General features: G+C 42.4%; 1 protein-coding gene across 1 annotated transcript; it reads right to left on the minus strand.

Annotated features, from left to right (window-relative positions):
* Positions 1-1,881: 1,881 nt before the first annotated feature.
* Positions 1,882-11,009, minus strand: meox2a (mesenchyme homeobox 2a). The gene is made up of 3 exons (XM_035534242.1): positions 10,042-11,009; positions 4,766-4,938; positions 1,882-2,863 (listed from the first exon to the last, which is right to left on the minus strand). Exons 1-3 carry the CDS (start codon positions 10,538-10,540, stop codon positions 2,645-2,647), a joined length of 891 nt encoding a protein of 296 aa, XP_035390135.1. The 5' UTR covers positions 10,541-11,009; the 3' UTR covers positions 1,882-2,644.
* Positions 11,010-19,363: the final 8,354 nt, after the last annotated feature.

Raw genomic sequence — 19,363 nt, forward strand, 5'->3', positions numbered from 1 at the left:
GCGTGCACGCGCGCGCGTGTGTGTGTGTGTGTGTGTGTGTGTGTGTGTGTGTGTGTGTGTGTGTGTGTGTGTGAGCGCGCAGGCTATGGGCTACTCTAAAGTAACATCTTGTTGACTTTTGTCCTGGACTGTAAATGTTTACAGTGCGCCCGCGGGTGTGTGGGATGGGGCCAGTGATTTTGATAAGTTAGTTCACGTTCATGTTGCAAGTTCACATTTGTACGGAGAGCAACATTTTTAGACACTTTAAAAAGTGAATAAATGTCTGAGACAATGTTGGTTATGAAGAAAATAAAGAAGCAGCAGTCAAGCTCAGTAAATGATTCTGATTTTGTGTCAACCAGAAGAGCGTAATATACTGTGTGATTAGTTTGTGAATGAACTGTAATGAATTAAGCATTTTATTGTTTAGGTAGAATGTAATGCAGATTCTTAGTATTGTAAAAATGCACGTATAGGGACTTGTCTCTTATATTAGGAGTAATAATTGTTGTCATAATAATAATAATAATAAATTATTATTATTATTACTAGTATTATTGTTGTTGTTGTTGTTACTATTATTATTATTGTTATTACTATTATTATTATATTACTATTTTTATTACTATTACTATTATTATTATGATTATTATTATTATTATTATTATTATTATTATTATGTGCCCATATGTTGTCACTGTTGCTATATTGATGAGGACTATACTCTTTTTCTCTTCTTTTTTTTTTACTTCTGTGTATATTCTTTGTTGTACACATCAGCTCAGTTTATAGTTTACTATTTATCTTACTCACCCTTTCATCTGGGCAAATGTACTATGACCTTTGGCATATTTTATGGATGACATTTCATAACTGTGTGACTAAATGACGGTTCTAACACAATGTCTGAAGGAGAATAATCATGGATGAATGCGTTAGACTGAAGGTTTTTGGGGGTTTTTTAAACATGGAGTTATTGGAATCTCTGTTGGTATTCAAACACTAATTGCATTCCTGCCCTGAAACATACTGATTAGTTAGTATGCTGTTATGCTGTTATGAGTGTACTAATCATAGCCTCGATCACTATGAAGCGGCACCTTGGTATAGTTGGGAGAAGTGTTCTGTGGGTAGTGCTCGCTTTGACTCAGACCCATTTTACAGCATTATGACCTTTCCTGTGGAAGGAACGCTGCCTCAGAATGACAAACCATCATGGAGGGAAGGGACTGACAAAGGTCATGTAATAAAGCAGCCTGGACAACACCACACCACCGTGAGGTGGCTTAAATTAGTCTTACCCTAGTTACACTGAGATTCAGACAACCTTCCAATACGCTTAGAGCTCTGCAGCAGTTTAGTTTTGGTATTAGCTGTTCACACAGTGTTCTATGCCACACTGCCTTCGCACTTTTCTGTAACTGTTTTTCTCCGTTTTGCTTTTTTTTTCCTAATTGAGAATTACCACATAGACCTACAAACATGTGGTTCCTTTGGTAGAGAGGCCCCCGATCACACGTGCCGGTGGGCACACCAGCGCTCAGATTTTCTTTGCCGATTAGAATGTGTGCTCACATTGTGGTGGTGAGAACTGTATCCCGTAACGGCGGTTCAAACACACTTTTGCCATGGAATAGGATCCCCTTACACTCTCTCTTTTCTCTGGCAGAAGTCACGACCTTGTCTAGAGCAGAGGTTGAGTTTGGCATTCTCTCAGGCGCTAGCATGCGGTTGCTTCCTCCGCGATTTATTCATGTACGGTCCGCGCCCAGCCCTGGCGTACTTTAGCCCAGATGAGCGCCTGATAGAAGGTGTAGAAAGTGCTGAACCTTCTCTCAGATTGTTCCAGCATTCAGCTATACCTCTCACTTCTCACAACAAACAAAGAAAGACATGAAATTAAGTCAACAACATGAGACGTCTTTATTTATGATGAAATTGTCTGTACAAGAAATTGATGTCATATGCAGGGTATGAAAAAAGCAATACTGATATTTACACGGCATTTTATATTTTGACTGAACACTTGTTTACATTGAGAGTTTCAGAAGAACTCAGTAGAACCAATGAAGGCACATGTTTACAGTGCAAACTAACCAAGGCATAAACCCGCCCTCTTTTTAATGTAAAGGCAAGTTTTATGGAATGTTCAACATTTTGCCCAAATTCCAGATGTCGCACTTAGACTCTAAAGTCCTCCTACCGTGTTAAACGCGATGAGAGCATGCAGTAATGAAATAGATTTTGAATTCCTACTCTCTCAATATCCCATGTGAAAACTGTGTTTAACCATTAATGTCAAAACACTAATTTCACAGTTGGATAAGACACTTTGACGTAAATCAACATATTCCTCTCGGGATTCTATTGTGGCAGAACATGCATGTGTTCTCTTTTTTTTTTTTTACATGTACCCATGTAGGTGGGACACGGTCAATCAGCTGTTGGCTACCAACAGCTCTTATAGGGACTTTCCTGAGCAAAAGCCATGGGCATAGTTTTCCTTTGGCGGGTGCCGTTTGTGCAGCCCAGAGGATTAAAGGTCAAGACCTACTGAGCTGTTATCGGGCTCCACACATGAAGAGCAATCTTGACTGCCACGGTACTAGGCCACAACATAACCCCAAGTCGGCATCTTGGGGCCAACTGAGATCTCTCTGTATCATAATTGAGCGTGCTCGGAACTCTGGTCGCTGTCGCGGCTGTCCTCGTTAACCAGGGAGTCCGCCGTGTGGTGGAGTCCGGCGACGCCCGAGAACTCAGACGGTAGCAAGGTGCCCTTCGTCACATGTACCAGCTCTTTCTCTCTCGCCGCTGCCCCCTGCTGGCCGCCTTTCACTCGCTTCCATTTCATCCGTCTGTTCTGGAACCAGACTTTCACCTGGAGGGGGGAGAAGGAGCAGTAAGGTGCTGTTATCTGCCCTGAAACAGAAGGTTGGCCTGCTCCTCCACGCAGCACTACCACTTTTGGCTCAGCGCTGTCTGAGCACATGATGTCCATGACTCATCAAGCGCAAGTAAGCTAATATCCCTCGGCCGGTGGACAGGTGCTTAGACAACATGATCAGCTGACTATGTGCTGTACATTTCTGCATTTTGATACACAGATTTTGGAAACCGTAGTCGGTTGGAGGGATTTGGCAGCCTCGGGGTAACGTATAGTCTGTTTCTGTATCCACGATAATAAATTGACAGCACATCTGCTCTGGAGCATCAAGTGCGTCCCTCATTTCCTTACTCGACAAGTTGGGACCACTATTTATGTTTCCCAGAATGATGAGGAGGCTGCTTCTTAAATGGTCGGCACGGCGCAAGCGAGATGTCCGTGGCCGGGAGCGCCTCCGCTCGGGATCGCCTTGTGCCGACATTTATTTTTGGTGGTTCGTGATGCGCGTGAGGTCTCGGGCGACGTCTGCGTCGCCGTTGATCAGAGTGAAATCTTCGGGCACTCAGAGACCCAGGCCTCGCGAGAGCCGTGTTTGACTCGGTGTTGAAAAGAATCAACAAACAAGTTACTGGCCGTCGCCAACCAGTTCACTTTCAGTTCTGGTTTTGGTAAACGCCAGGTATTTCTGTATGTTCGAATGTCATTTGATTTGCCACCTGGGGCCCTTGCTGTCAGCACCGTAAAATGCCGGACCTAAAAATAAATCCGCGAGTTTTGCACTTTTACCCACTGCATGAAGAGTTCGCACTGCTCCTGATGAGTTGGGGCGTGTATTATGGCCTCTCGGTGAGTCATTAGACAGCTAATTCCTCAGAGCAGGGTAGAAACACAGCTATTGTAAGCTGTCTTACACAACTTATGTTGACTACGAGGTGGTGAGCCTGTTGTTACTATTACAGTATAATAATCATATGACAGTGACTTAGTGTTGGTGGCCACGGTTAAGTTAGAACTCTGCGGAGGGCACACGGCGTGGTTCCGTGCGTGCTTGTTCACACAAGGATCACGTAGCAGGTTGGGGGGGGGGGGGGGGGGGGGGGTCACTTACTCCCGTGTGTGGCGAGGTTAATGTTATGACTAAGGAATGTGACCCCGCAAAAAAAGTACCGAAAATCTGAGGTTTCGATCATCAGAGACTCTTTGTGAGCTGTGCTGTAAGGCCCCATTAAATGCGGAAGCGTGGAAATATGTATGTTGCGATACTCACGTTACTGAGAAAAGCTAAATAAAATGAGTGATTTGACATAACTAGATTTATGCAGATGATAGCATGTGGGCTGGAACTAAATGTAGAAGAGAGCCACCTAATTCACTAAAAATAGTAATGTACTTTAAAAAAAAACATTGGTTAGAGCTTACGAGTCAGTGAACTACAGTTACTTAAAAAGTTGCCTCACAATGTTAGTCTGCAGGGACGTTAAGGGGTTAGATCGTCTTATATTTCTTTTTCACCAAGTAAAATGTGTTTAAGTTATTAACGTTATTTTGCGTGTTGCTCCATAAATGGCCTTCCTACGCAGAGAGCAGTGTGAGGTTGTAAAGGAAGTCTATCTTTTGCCTGTCTCCATTTCCCCACTGCAGCAGGAACATCTGGAATATGATAGTCCCTCTCCGTAGTCACAGCAGCACAGAGAGGCACGCAATCTGAATAATGCGATTTTTATAATAAATAAGTAAATGACAATACCTTTGGACACGATGATGATTGGTCAGGTATCAGTTGGATGTGAGTGGTCAGGTACGAGGTTGGACATGATTGGTCAGCTACGAGGTTGGACACCGTGATGAATGGTCAGGTAAGAAGTTGGTCAGGTACGTTGCATGGAGTGAGCATACCTGCCTCTCCGTCAGATCCAGGTTAACGGCTATTTCGTAACGCCTCAGTCTGGTCAGGTAGTTGTGATGGGCAAACTCCGCCTCCAGCTCGCGAATCTGCTCCTTGGTGAATGCTGTCCGCTCCTTCCGCGGCTTGCTGTTTGCGTCCGGTTTGTAATTCCCATCTTGGGACTCTGGTTAGGGGGGATGGGGGTAGATGGAAAATATTTACAGTTATTCAAATAAGTAAAAACACAAATCTCTCAATTCTTCTAAATTGAAAATATTTATTTGTTTATTTGTTGCACATGTATCACTTTCAAGACAATAAAAATAAATTTCTGTAATGCGAAAACAAAAACAAAAAGGGCATATTTATTTGAAGGAAGGAAAGAATGAAAGTAGCAGTCTCGTATGGTGCTGGCGGAGGCAGAGAGCCTCAGGCACAGAGGCTGTAATGTGCCAGAGCTACCCGAGTCTTCACCATGGACTGAGTCCCAGTGCAGCGTTCTCCAGTGCGGCCCTCGTCTGACTCACTCTTAATGGAATCTGTTATCCTCATAGTTTTAATATGGAACAAACCAGCTCTGGAGAATGTGCAAAAGTCTGTTCTGTGGTTTCTTTACCTCAACATTTTACCAGCGTTGTCTCCCAAACTGGAAACTCACTCTCAATCTTTCTTTTTTTAAGTTAATTTAAGTTAGGTTTGTTTTGCTAATGTCAGACGTGTTATTCCTCTCTTTCTCCCTTTCCCTCCCTCTCTTTCATCATTTTCTTCACTGTTTTCAGAATTTTCTTGCCATGACATAACCCACATGCACATGTGAAACTACTGCATGAGTAGTAGGATAAGAAGCTCTTACAGGAGGAGAACACATTAATACATATATATCACATTCATACATATACCAAATAAATACATATATATCAAACTAAGACATATACCAAATTAATACATATACTAAACAGTGGACTGGGCACCCCAAAGTGACACTGGACTAACCCTAAACGCAACCATAACCCTAATCCTAAACGTAAGCATAACCCTAACCCTAAAGCGACAGGTAGAGAGAGAATATATAAACTCAGTTGTTTTGACACAATGAGGAACACATTTAATTCTTGGCCATTTTTTAGGGAGAATATGGTGAATGAATCTTCCTGTGGTTTAGGTGGGCACCTGGGTGCATGTTTCACATCAGTGTCTAGTTTTGGATTCATGTGTGCACTAATCTAACAGGTGATCCTTAACCCAGCTCTGCACAGAGGCATCTTTAAACAGGCCCCAAGTCATGGGAACAACCAGTATTTCAGAACAGAAACATATCAGGTCGTATTATTATCAGGTCATGTGTTTGAATGTCTATTTCTCATATGGCTAATGTTATGTGGCTAGAATGTGTACTCACTTCCTCAAACAGCAAGTAGGATGACATATTGCTTAATTTAATTTGATTATGGCACTGTTGCACAGATTATTGACCTAAAGAAAAGGTTTCTAATATAACCTTTATTCTGTGCTGTACAACAGAGATTGTCTTCATGTAAAGTCTGCCATGGACATGCTCACATCTGGGCTGTTCTTGTCTACCCTTGAGAGGCAGGAGCAACTACACATTTAGAGCATTCAGCTGATGCTTTTATTCAAATCAACTTACAATTCTGACTGAACACAACTGGAGCAATTGAGGATTAAGGGCCTTGATCAGGGGGTCCAACAGTGGCCACCTGGCAGTGGTGGGGCTTGAACTGGCAACCTTCTGAGTACTATTCAAGGACCTTAACCACTGAGCTACTGCTGGCCCCCAACTGCTGCAGCAGCTTGTCTGGTTCTGTTTTAGCCCGATTGACTACGGGCAGTAGTCATGGGTGCAGTCCGCGCGAGCTACACACAGGCGTGGTGGATAAGGACAGACTAACATGAGAAGATGTTCTGAGAACAGCGCCGATGTGAGTTCATGCCGCTCTAACAGCTTTACGACACAGCACCTGTACCGCAGCTATAATGACCACGACTGAACTTTCATCTGCCATCAAACGCAGAGCTGCACACAAAACACACACACACACAAAACCAAAGTCTGATTCTCCTTGCATGATTTTGCTCAAGTTCTACGTTATTCAGAATTTATTGAATCACCATCCAGCCCTATTAGTGGAAGGATTTCAGACACAATCATTTTTTAAGTGTCTCTGATGTCTAATTTATTCAACTTTTTAATCAGCATTTTGATTGTTGGTAGGCATAAGAAGAGAAGACAATTATTAAAGAAGAAAATATTATTAAGCCGGTAATAAAGAAAGGTACTGGCACATATCCAAATATCCCAATGTGGAAATGACTTCCCAGAGCTAATCATACGCTAACGTACAGTAAAGTACACACTCTTCTAAAGACTTCATGTGTTACTTTTTATTTGCTCCCCTGCTGCAATGTGTTAGAATTACTTTTCAAAGTAAAAATGATTATTGTGTAGTAATTTTAGGAAGGAGTATGCTGCTGAGTCTGATCTTTTACCATTAAGTGAAAGATTTCAGGTAGCTCTGTTTCAGCTGTAATTGGTGGTTTAGTTCTGCTAATGGGCAGAAGATTGTCATTCTGTCAGATTCATTCATTCATTGTTTGGTTCAGCTCTCGTTGCGCTAAAGATTCTTCCCTATTCTGTAGTCCATTTTGTTTTTTTCTTTTTGCTTTGGCACCAGCAAAGTCACATGGAACTTTTAAAAGTTAAAGATACAAACAGTACAAGCAGGGATGATCCTCCACATCTCATAGGAAATATAAGAATTAAAGCCATTTAACTGCTTAAACGTTTTTTTTTGTTGTTGTTGTTTTTTTTAAATTCTTCATTAATAAAATTGACCAGCAACGCTCCAAGTGAAGCAAAGCAGTGTTGTGCTCATCACCTGAGTGACCTAAGCATCTCGGATCTGACATCAAATGTGTTGCATTGGGTGTCTGTGTAATTATATACAAATCAACTATATAAGGAGAAACGCCGTCACCTCGCTGGAACTAGTCCACACTCCTGTTTAAATAGCTGATTGCATCAGCTATGCTTCATTAGCACCATATTTAGGTGTGTGTGTGTGTGTGTGAGAGAGAGAGAGAGAGAGACAGAGAGAGAGAGAGAGAGAGAGAGAGAGAGAGAGAGAGAGAGAGAGAGAGAGAGAGCTGAAGCCCCCGTTTACAAAATCAAAACAGTCCAGTAGTATTACTAAGCCTGACCAAATGTTTAACACACTACAACACAGATTTTGTGAATATTGTGATGGGTGTTATAAAGGAACTCCGTCTTTGAACTGTGAATGTCACATATTGAGGAAGAAACATTGCCACTAGTTATTAATATTTTCATAATTTAGTTTATCCACTATTTATTAGACGATTCATTAATTCTTTGAGAGAGTAGATCTCTGTGATGTGACGTGTACTCTCGGACCGATGGGTGAAACTTCAGAGATGGCATTTTCATACCGTGTAGTGTGAATCCTTAATTGAAGACAGCAGCATAAGGAAACACTTAATGTCTGATTACACCTGATTTTAATTTGGCTGAATTCCCGTCAGAGATTCAGTTCCGCTTAATTCTCTTGCCTCTCCGTTCCCTGTGCTTCTCGTTATTTCGGAATACTCCGCAGTTATTCCGGCCATACTCCGCGGTGTTGGCGTGAACAGCCGGGTGCCCAGCGCAGAACCTTGGCAAGCACACCAGCTCATCCTGAGCTGCAGAGGGTGACGACAGCGTCATGTGTGAGGGAAACCACCATCAGTGTTCCTCACATTTACCGTTAGTTTATGTGCAGGCCGGTCAGGTACTCTGACAGGGGGTCCCGGGGGCCACGTTCCGCAAACAGCGTAAAAATTACACCAAACAAGAAAACATGAGAGCGCTGGTCCCCCGACGCTCAGCATTTATGCTTGAACCTTTTCCAACATGTTTTTGAATTTTAGTGTTCTAGGGAGAGAGAAAAAATTATCTTAAAAATGCTTAACCTACTGCTAGACTTTCAAATCAGTTGGTTTTATAATCTCGCAGTGTATACAGACACTGGTGTTTATCAGTATATTGTGTTCCAGTCTTAAAACGCTCCGGTTAAAGGTACGTGGCGTTTCCAGAGTGAATGAGCTCAGTGTCACTAGAAAAGACAGAGTTAATGGCTGAAGTTCAGAGGCTTGGAAACAAGAAGTTAAAACAAGATGTTTGGTGCATAAGTTCTACAAAGAAACTGATGTTTACCGCTGACATTTTGAAGAAGAGTCTTTTGGATTTTAGACGTGCGCAAGTGAGAATTTAAGATTTTTTTTTCTTTAATTTTGAGAACACCTGCTATTACTTTTAGATGGAGCTGCCTTCTGCTTTTTAAGATGGACTTCATGTACGATCCTTAGTCTTACTAATAAGAACATTTTACACTAATGTGAAAAGTAGATTTTTAGCTTAAAGTTGTTTCCAAAAAAGTTGTTTCAAAGAAACTTTCATGAAAGAACAAACCTCATGGACTCTGCAGCAGTAGACGCATCGACTGGCCTGGTTATAGAGAGCATTCCTTCTGCAGGCGAAGGAAGTTTTATTCCATAAACATTATGAGCACCAAAATAAATAAATATACAATTCATAAATTCAATATTTCAATGCAACTTTTCAATAAGAAGATTCCATTAACGCTCTGTCAGTCAGGAGTCAGATATCACAAGTGTCAGCATTGTTTTTAACAATCCTTGACATCCATTTTTTACAGTAAGCCTAATTTTCAGATCCCTAAAAATTGTGGCGACGAACCAGATGGTTTGCGAAGTGAAAATGCAAATGCCCACACAGCGTCCCAGGCCAGTCTGTGCTTCTGCCTCTGTGCATGTCAGCCAACATCTACAGTCTCTCACACAAAAATACGGCTCCACATTTCCGAGCAATGCGAGAACGATTTTCCAAAACCGCCAACTACAACTCAGGCTGAAAAATCCTGCAGACTGCTAACGGCTTGTTAATAGGCATTTAGCCCCGAGTGTCAATTTGGAATTTCTTTTCTCACTTAAAATAGAAGTTTTCCTCTCATAAAATACAAAAAAAGTTAGTATGAAATCTGAAGTGTACAATATAAATCTATAACTAAACATTTCATAAATTAAAACAGAAACAAAAAAATGAATGCACTGTTTAGCAGTCAGACAACTTTTAAGCATTTCACTAAATATATTTCAGATTTTAAAATGATACTGAACAGTGTGAGTCTTTCTTTTTTCCGCTGCAGGCCTAAATCTCTGGGATACAGATGGGACTTCTCCAGTGCCTTACCTGAGCTGTCGTTCCTCCTTTTGCAGTTCCTCTTCTCCGCCTCGGCCGGAGACAGCGTCCGATGGCCAAAGTCCCCACCTGGTACGCAGGAGGCTCCCGTGGGCACCCCTCCAGCCAGGCTGGGAGTGCTGGCACATAGGCTCGGCCCCCCAGGGCCCATGTCCGAGGAGCCGGAGTCGGTACCCGCCATGCCCGGACACAGCCGGGTGCTGGCGGACGACGCGACTGGCATGTGAGGTACGTGCCAAGTAGTCTGGGGTTGGGGAGGAGGGTGGTGCTGCTGAGCGATTGGGGGCCCGCGCTGGTGCCCGTGACCCCCGAAGAGGCTGCTCTCCCCTGGGTAGCTGCTCACGACACAGGGAGAGGTGGAGGAGGAGGTGGAGCAGAGGTCCGGGTAGGCCGAGAGGTGCTCGGAGCGGCTGTGCAGGGCAAAGGCTGGGTGGAGGCTCTGTGGAGCGGCGTGGGGGCCTCGCAGGCAGCCGAACACCGTGTGATCCATCGTGCGCAAAAAGCGCCCCTGCAACCCCCTGCTCCGCAGTCGCAGAACTCTCCAAAAATAAAAGACAAATTCCTAAAGCTCAAACAAATTCCACAAAAAAAAACCAACAAAAAAAAGATCCTTCTTTTCTCACTTGACGAAAGATGTCCAGGAAAGGGAGAAAAAAACTGAGATGCAGGCACGGCGTGTGCGTGTGCATGTGTACGTGTGGGTTTGTGCCCGTGTCTGAGTGTGCGCGCGCGCGCGCGTGTGTATGTGTCTGCGTGTGCGCGCGTGTGTGTGTGTGTGGTAATCCAGAGTGAGAGCTGCCAGGCGGTGTTGGGTAAACACCAGCAGTGCCCGGCTCGGACGCAGCTGAGAGAAGCAGAGCAGAATCTCAGATGTCGGCCCGGAGGAGAGTGCTGAGCAGTTGTGAGGGGAAGGTGCTTCCTCCCCTCACTCTGGGTCGACGCTGCAGGCTATGGGCTGGGGCTTGGAACCGCATGCAGGGAGCGGAGCCTGTAGCAGGGGCGTATGGAGGGGGGGGGGGTTATAAATAGAGCTGTAATGTGAGAGGAAGGCTGGGTCATGGAACCCATGCACACGATCAGCCCCGCATAACACAGCAGCGTGACGGGTCTCAGTCATAGAACAACAGCCACTGCTCAGGAAAAGCTCGGCCCTCGCGGTGGACTTTAGGGGCTTGACCCTTAGTGACCTCTCTACTGTTTTTGTTCTCTCATTTTCTTTTACTATTGTTTCACGCCCAGAGTAAACGGCCGATTAGCTGTGTAAGCCATGAACGGAGGGGTAGCGGGCGGCCCCGTCCCCCACCTCTATCTACGCTGTAAGGATGATTTACACGGCAGGGCCTTGTTGCCGGAGTCCTCCTGTTGTAGATCTTCCCGATCAAGGTCTAACACAACAATAAACGTGAACTCTGTTCCTCTGACAATTATTCAAGCAGCCTCCATCTAAAACGAAGATGAGAAACAAGAGCCTGAACCTGGTTTTGCAATATGAAGTTAAGGGACATCATTTGACAAAGTTTTTGGCATCTATATATAGATTTATTTAGTCCACCTATTTATTTACAAACACAAATACGGTGCCTTATTTATAGTCTCTTTGGTTTTTTGTTTCATTAATATGTTTTGCTCTAAATAGTCTGATTAACCAATAAAAAATAGAATTAGCCTTGCATCAAGAATATACTTTTTTACTTTTTTATTTTCAGTTAATTCTGATTAAAGTATTACACTGGCTAATGCCAAGTGAAAAGTGTCTTTAAGAGAGCATGGTCGGAATCGCTCAGCCAATTAGTGTGAAGTCACTGTGAGGTGAAATGTCTGCATTTGATTTGTTTCAGTTCTCTGTTAGAACTTTAATACAAACTTCAAGCTTTATGACTGCATATTTTTGAATGGCACTTAATGGGGCCATTTTGAAGGATGCAACCCTCATGCACTTCTTGTAGAGATGCCAGGAGCCATTTTGCAAGTCTCTGACTGTATTCACACAACCAAATGATGAATTAATGTCAATTATAACAACAGTGCTGAAGGTATCGTATGATTTTGCCACACTAATACACTGCTCCTGTTTGCTGCATCCCTGCTCGTCTTTTCCTTCTTAGTTCTGTCCGATTGATTAAAGAAAGACAGAGCTGCAGGGTGTATATGCAGATGGTACGCTTCACCGTGACCCCCCTGCCCACCTGGGCCGACCGCACCCCGTAACGTGCGCAGATACGGCAGCAAAGGGACCGGTGACAGGGAGGAAGTGAGAAGGCTGTGTTGGGGGAAATGGCTTTAGCAGACAGCCGAGTGGGAGCCACAGGCCTGGACAGCAGGGTGGGAGAGGGAGGGAGGGAGGGAGGGAGGGAGAGAGAGAGAGAGAGCGCAGGCTGCAGAACAGCAAGGCACGCAGAACGCATCTGGGGTGAGTACTCCCGCAATTCTGTTTGTTTTCTTTCATCATTAGCTCAATTAGCCGGAGCGGAGGACACGCAGCCCACAGCGGGTCGGCGCTCGGCAAAGAGAGATCATGTCGCGTGGGGGATGTGTGCAGTGAATACAGGCAGGGGGCCTAATCACTCCCCATGTCACCGACAGTCTTAATGCTCCCAGCATGCAACAGGCTGTCTGGTGTTTTTGGGGTGTCGGGCTGGAGAAAAGATGTGAGACAGAGAAAGAAGGAGAGAGAAAACACTGGTGGACCTCGATCATACATGTGAAGTTGAGGGCACTACACCTGCAGTCTGGCACCGTATGGTTTAAGGGAGGAGGACGACTGGTTGTTTCAGAGCTTCAGAATCAGGCTTTAATCCAGGCTCTGGAGAAGAGCGTCTATGGACACCGATTTTAAAATAGGACACATAAATGACGAGCCTATTCTCAAGACTATCCCGAATAGTTTCAGTTTCAGTGTATTTTTCATTTTTGCAAATCTATATTTTACACTAGACTCATCGCTATGTTATTCAACCGCGTACGACGTAAAATATTATTAAAATACTACATTTTTTCATCGAGCTGTTTGCCGCAGTTAGGCTCGTCCGCGTCCTGCAGATATCAGGCTCTGGCGGCATCCTGACGTTCGCACGCACATCTGCTGCCGTGTGCAGCTGGAAAACAGAGAGAGAAGTAATACGCAGACTGAGAGAGGAGCAAAGCCTCTGGACGCTGCACCCCGCACAACGTCTCAAGGACCCCCACGCGGTTTCTCAAGCATTAAAAAGGGACAGAAGTGTGTGTGTGTGTGTGTGTGTGTGTGTGTGTGTGCGTGTGTGCATGTGTGTGCGTGCGTGCATGCCTGCATGCATGTGATCTCTCTCCGAACTCTGTGAAAGATCAGCCTAGTCCAGAGTATTTCACTGCTGAAAAAATGACATTCAGTTAATTAGCATTATTATGGCATTACAGCAAAAATAGAATGTTTTAAGAGAATTTTCAACAAGTAAAATAAGTATAAATAAATATGAATAAATATTAATTTATGATATTAAATTAACTATGATTTATAATTAATTTCAGAGAGGCCTACATCCTTCATACCAGGAAAAGGAATGTTTTAACTTAGTGATTAAAGTGATTATGAACTGAATGGAAATATAATATTAAAGATGTCCACATGAAATAGTGACTTTTATCTACACTTCAAAATGGCTTTGAAGATGCTGACAACACTGCTCCTAAATATTATATTTTGTGCTCTACCTCTGAGTGAATATCAGTAAAATATTACATAAATATAATAATAATTTATTTAGACTATTCTCACTTTTTAATGTGTTCACAGTCTGTGTAATATAATTCTGATAACAGGACCTGTTGCATAGTAATCTGGTGTTACATACCAGACCTGTATATTATGAGTTTCAATTATTTCCTCATCCTGGGCGCAGATCTGAACCAGAGTGGACCCTTCTGACTCAATCATGGAGCTAGTTAAGCGTAAACCATTTCATCCAGATTTTTGAGAAGACAATAGAAGACAATGTGGAGAAGCCGTCTGAGGCACAGGGAAAGTCAACTCTGGATACGAGTGGTACTTACGCTGACGTTCCACTCACTGGTAGATGCGGTACCCTTTACGCTTTGGGAATCTGTAGTTCTTTCCCATTTACTCGGGAAGAGGAAAGTTTTTTGTTTACAACATTTTGCGATTACTTTTTACTGTTTATTTTTAATGTGTTTACACAGATGTTTATTTTAATATGAGTTTCGTTGAAATGCAGTTTTAGAAGTTGTAACATTGCATATATCTGCTATATACAGCATGTTTATGCAACATCTAAAATCTGATAATTAATATATCGTTTTAAAAATGAAAAAAAAAATAGAATATATGCATTCTGTATTTTTGGTGGTAAATGATTTTCCCCCCATAGTCTTTTTTTCACTCAATAAATGATTATGATTTCATTTATAATATTAGCAGTATCCTCGTATAAAATTGCACAAATATTCCTGTAATTTCTGACAGTGTAACGTTCATAGTATAATAAAGGTTTCATGTAAATATGTAGATAAAACATTCAAATTATCTATAGTAAATAGTTTTACATAAATACACAATTTTATGCATTTCTAGTAAATAGTTTTATGTAAATACATGGTTTTATGTATTTATACTAAATAGTTTCCCTGACAGTTCATAGTTGCACTTTTATGTCAAAGAGACGTAATTCAGATCGCATATTTTGTAATAGCCAATAAATAGCCAATTAAATAAACAATTAAAGTTATTAAAACCAATTCAATCAAAAAAAACTTTTATGATGAACACCTTGTACACCACGACTGCAACCAGCAGAGCAGTTTTGAGATGCTGTGAGAGAAGAAGAGTCTTATGAAGAGCCATAATTATTCAGCCCAGTCATATGAAGAGCCATAATTATTCAGCCCAGGCTTATGAAGATCCATAATTAATCAACCCAGTCTTATGAAGAGCCATAATTAATTAGCCCAGGCTTATGAAGAGCCATAATTATTCAGCCCAGTCTTATGAAGACCCATAATTAATCAGCCCAGGCTTATGAAGAGCCATAATTATTCAGCCCAGTCTTATGAAGACCCATAATTAATCAGCCCAGTCTTATGAAGAGCCATAATTATTCAGCCCAGGCTTATGAACAGTCATAATTAATCAACCCAGGCTTATGAAGAGCCATAATTAATCAGCCCAGGCTTATGAAGAGCCATAATTATTCAGCCCAGTCTTATGAAGACCCATAATTAATCAGCCCAGGCTTATGAAGAGCCATAATTATTCAGCCCAGTCTTATGAAGAGCCATAATTAATCAGCCCAGGCTTATGAAGAGTCATAATTAATCAACCCAGTCTTATGGAGAACCATAATTATTCAGCCCAGTCTTATGAAGAGTCATAATTAATCAACCCATGAAAATGTACAACATGTTTATTAACCATGCTGGGAAAATCATGTATTTACCACAGAGCTCTGGCGATTACTTATATAAGCCCAATGTATTTCATATAAATGCTAGTTACAGTATATAGAGGGTAGAAAGAATTAAAATGTGACAGTGGCAGTAATTCTGAGCCAGAGCGCAGATCACGCCTACACACATCACAGGACTGTTGCACTGGCTGACCGCAAACACCACTCAAATACACAACAAGTCAAGACTCCAAACTCCAGCAGTTCCTGTGATGGATCCTGCTCCTGCACTGTGGTATGGAGCCTGTACCCCCCCAGACTCAGTCGCTTGCTGCACTGTGCATGCTGTCGCCCTGCTTCACCTCACAGGCCGGATGCCATTCACTGTACTGACTTGAGCGCTATTTGAGCACGAACATCTTTTAAGTGCGATCGCCACATTTCTTTATGCTGTCTGTCACACAATCCAATTAATTCCTGGCACCCACAAGTCTCTTTTACTATAGCTGCTGAGATATAGTAGGTTAATAGCCAACTGAACCACCAAAGCTGGCCACCCTCCTCAGTTCTCCATACTGTTTCAATAAGGACAATCTTTTTGAAAAGTGAAGTCAACGTTTTATGATTTAACGGCTTCCTCCTCTCTTGTAGTGCCTATGGCTCGGGCCAAAGCCCTCAGTGACGGGCCCCAGGGGCCCCTGCTCCGCTGGGGAACGGGACTAGTTCCCTCCAGCAGCAGACTAATGGATTCTCAATGTGGAGCTAGAACTTCATCAGAGAAGCCAGCTACCCTCCACAGATGCCTTTCCAAGTGTTCACTTCATTCGTGACACTCCTAGGTCAGTCACATCTGAGGAACTTCTTAGATTTGAAGAGGTTTTAATCTAAAGCTTTATTCTAAAACCCCAGTAATTTTAATGTTTGTAAGTTTTAATTAACTTAATTTTTATGTTTATTTGCTCATCAAAAATATTTTTGCATTGGCCATTGGTACGTTCATCTGGTCCTGAAAATGGTAAAGAAATAAATGAGTTGTCTAATAATTTTTCAAAATGTTTAGTCAATGTATAGTTGCGGAACTTGAAAACATAGCCACTGATTGGTCATTGTGTCGTGTTTGACCCAATCACAGCAAGTGTTATTGTCTTTGCAAAGGAATGTTTTAATTGTGTCGATATGCTAGACGCAGCTGTTATTACAAAAAAAAAAGAGGAAATTTTCTGGTGTGTGTATTTGGCGACCCCTACTGGTGGTGAAATGCACAAACTGGTAAGCGATTCAGATTCGAGCTCTCAGCTGGCATTAATGAATCCCAACCCCAAGGGTCAGTATTCACAGTGTATCCCCATGTAGGTTTCATCAGTGTAAAACAAAGATGCTGTAAATGTGATATCTTTAGGAAAAGCAATATATGCACTTCCTTAGTACACTGCATGAACTACAGTGTTGCACTGAAACCTACAGTGTTTATGTAAACCCAGCTGCACATATATAAACACTGTAGGTGTTAATTCAGCGTATGTACTCGGGCTGTTTCATTGTAATAATACATTATGACCTCTGGTTAACATATGTGCAGATGTGGACATGCTGGCAGTCTGATTACCAGCCCATCATCTGTGCTATGGCACGGGACCTCTGTGTGAAGACAGGCAGCAGCTCTGGGTTTATCACACAAACAGCAGTCTGGCCATTCAGGTTGAAGCTCCTTGTGTGTACGTTAAGTGAAAATATTCAATGGCAAGATTGCAACTATTGCAACCCCCATCAAAAAGAACAAAGGTAATGGATGAAGCTTTTATACACACACCTCTTCTTTCCTTCTGTTTTCTCATTTGGCTTAAAGAGCAACAATCCACCCCTACTCAATCTGCTCACTCATTCGGTAGGAAATAAATAAGAAATTCTATGCATAGTTCTGTATAAATGTTAATTAATTATAGATTTTAAAGAAATATTTGTTTAAGCTAACAGGCACTTAGTTTATTTAATATTTTATATTCTGGGGTCTTCCTTTTTTGTCATCATAAACTTTGTTTGTTTTATGTAAAGTCCTTTGAGATTTTGGAATTATCATTATTTTGATTGTTGTTAGCATTATTATTATTAGACGTAGGAGTAATTGTTTTACTTTAGTAGCTTTGTGTTACTGTTTAGTATTGTTTCTAAAGGTGACATATATATATATATATATATAGATCCCACCTCTTCTCCATATATCCCACAGTCTACTATTCTCTACTCTCGTCCACGAGTGTCTTATATTTGTTCCAGTAGTCCAGCAGATTTTCATCAGATTGTCCTGTTCCCCCAACATCTGACACGACCTTTATTGACCCGGGCGACATGTGAGCCAGTGTGACTCTTGTTTCAAACTCTTATTGTTAGTGAGGTAGATGGGTAGCGTTAAAGGTGTGGTCTAGAGGACCACACGAGAGACGCCATGTTCGGGATTTGAACTCCAGCCTCCTTTACTGAAGATACTAATCAGGACCCAAGCTTGAAGGAAAAAGAGGAGCTATATTTTATATATATATATATATATGCACCGATGATACAGTAATACACTAGTATGAAATAAAAATAACCTCCATCAAGTGGCACCGTAATGGTTTGCAAGGAATAAGCCAAACTAAAATGACTGGTTTTGCCTCGCGTGTCGTGAGTCAAATTTAGATGCAACACAGCAGAACTCAGTGACCCCTACATTTTTTCACTGCCTGGGGTCACACACACACGCACATACACACAGACACAACACACGCATGCACAGACATGTAGCCCAGGGGAGCCATTCTAGCAGCAGTTCCCTCTTTTTAAGCGGGAAGCAGAGTTTGGGAGTTTTTCCCCACACCGCTCCACAACAATCCCAACGGCTCATAATCTCGTGAGGACCAGTAGACAGGGCTGCCCACGCCCCAGCCTCCAACCGAATGTTCCAGCCGTGACGCAGGCTCAGGACAATGGAAGGATATCGGAGAGTATATGTGTGTGTGTGTGTGTGTGTGTGTGTGTGTGTGTGTGTGTGTGTGTGTGTGTGTGTGTGTCAGCCGCTGGCAGCTCCATCTGTGACTGGAACGAAGAATGCAGGAGGCTGAAAGGGTTAAGCGTGCCGCACCTCCTCGGCCTCGGTCCCGCAGGGGTGTCAACAGGCCAAACTCGGGATTGTTTTGTTTTATGTGTGTGCGTGTGCACATGCATCCAACCTTGTGAGAAAGCAAGAAAGCAAGAAAGAACTACTCATCTTTCTAGGAAAAGGGGGGAATTCAGATTCATTGTATTTTAGCGAGTCGTGCAACATCTTTTGCTCCCATAACTCAACAGGTTCCTGACGCAGTAGCCATTTAAGAAGCAGTTTGAAAAACACACCAAGCACTTTGTCAGACAGGTTAGATACTCTAAGCCCAGCACAACACAAACCCCAGCTGTTTCACGGAATGAAAATACTATTGAATTCCATCCTTTTTACAATTCATAGCGCCTAAATAGGACCTAACTTCACTCCTGCGGTTAAACAGTATCTATGATGTATAAACTAGTCTTAATAAAGAGTCTCTGTCTATCAGTCTGTTATTCTTGTCACAGGTCCAAACAGGAGTCACACTAAATATATTCTGCAACCTGATATTTTTGTTTTCTTATTTTCCTCTTTGGCTTTAAACTCTTCTATGCTAGATGATGGTGTGTGTGAGATGTCCTTTCACTGATTATCACACCATCCAAGTGGTGGAATCACTTACAAGTCTCCTGCTTTCACATTAGTCATTCAAAATCAGCGTCAGATCCGTCACTGAGCAATCAGAACATGGTTACACTTCCTTCCAGATAAATAAACACTTTAAAGAGAGAGAGAGAGAGAGAGAAAGAGAGAGAGAGGTGTCGAGTGTACATGTTGTGTGAGAGTGTGCACATTCTTGATCATTATATATCTTCCCACA

This window comes from Electrophorus electricus, chromosome 15 (genome assembly GCF_013358815.1).
Source record: "Electrophorus electricus isolate fEleEle1 chromosome 15, fEleEle1.pri, whole genome shotgun sequence".
NCBI classification, from domain to species: domain Eukaryota; kingdom Metazoa; phylum Chordata; class Actinopteri; order Gymnotiformes; family Gymnotidae; genus Electrophorus; species Electrophorus electricus.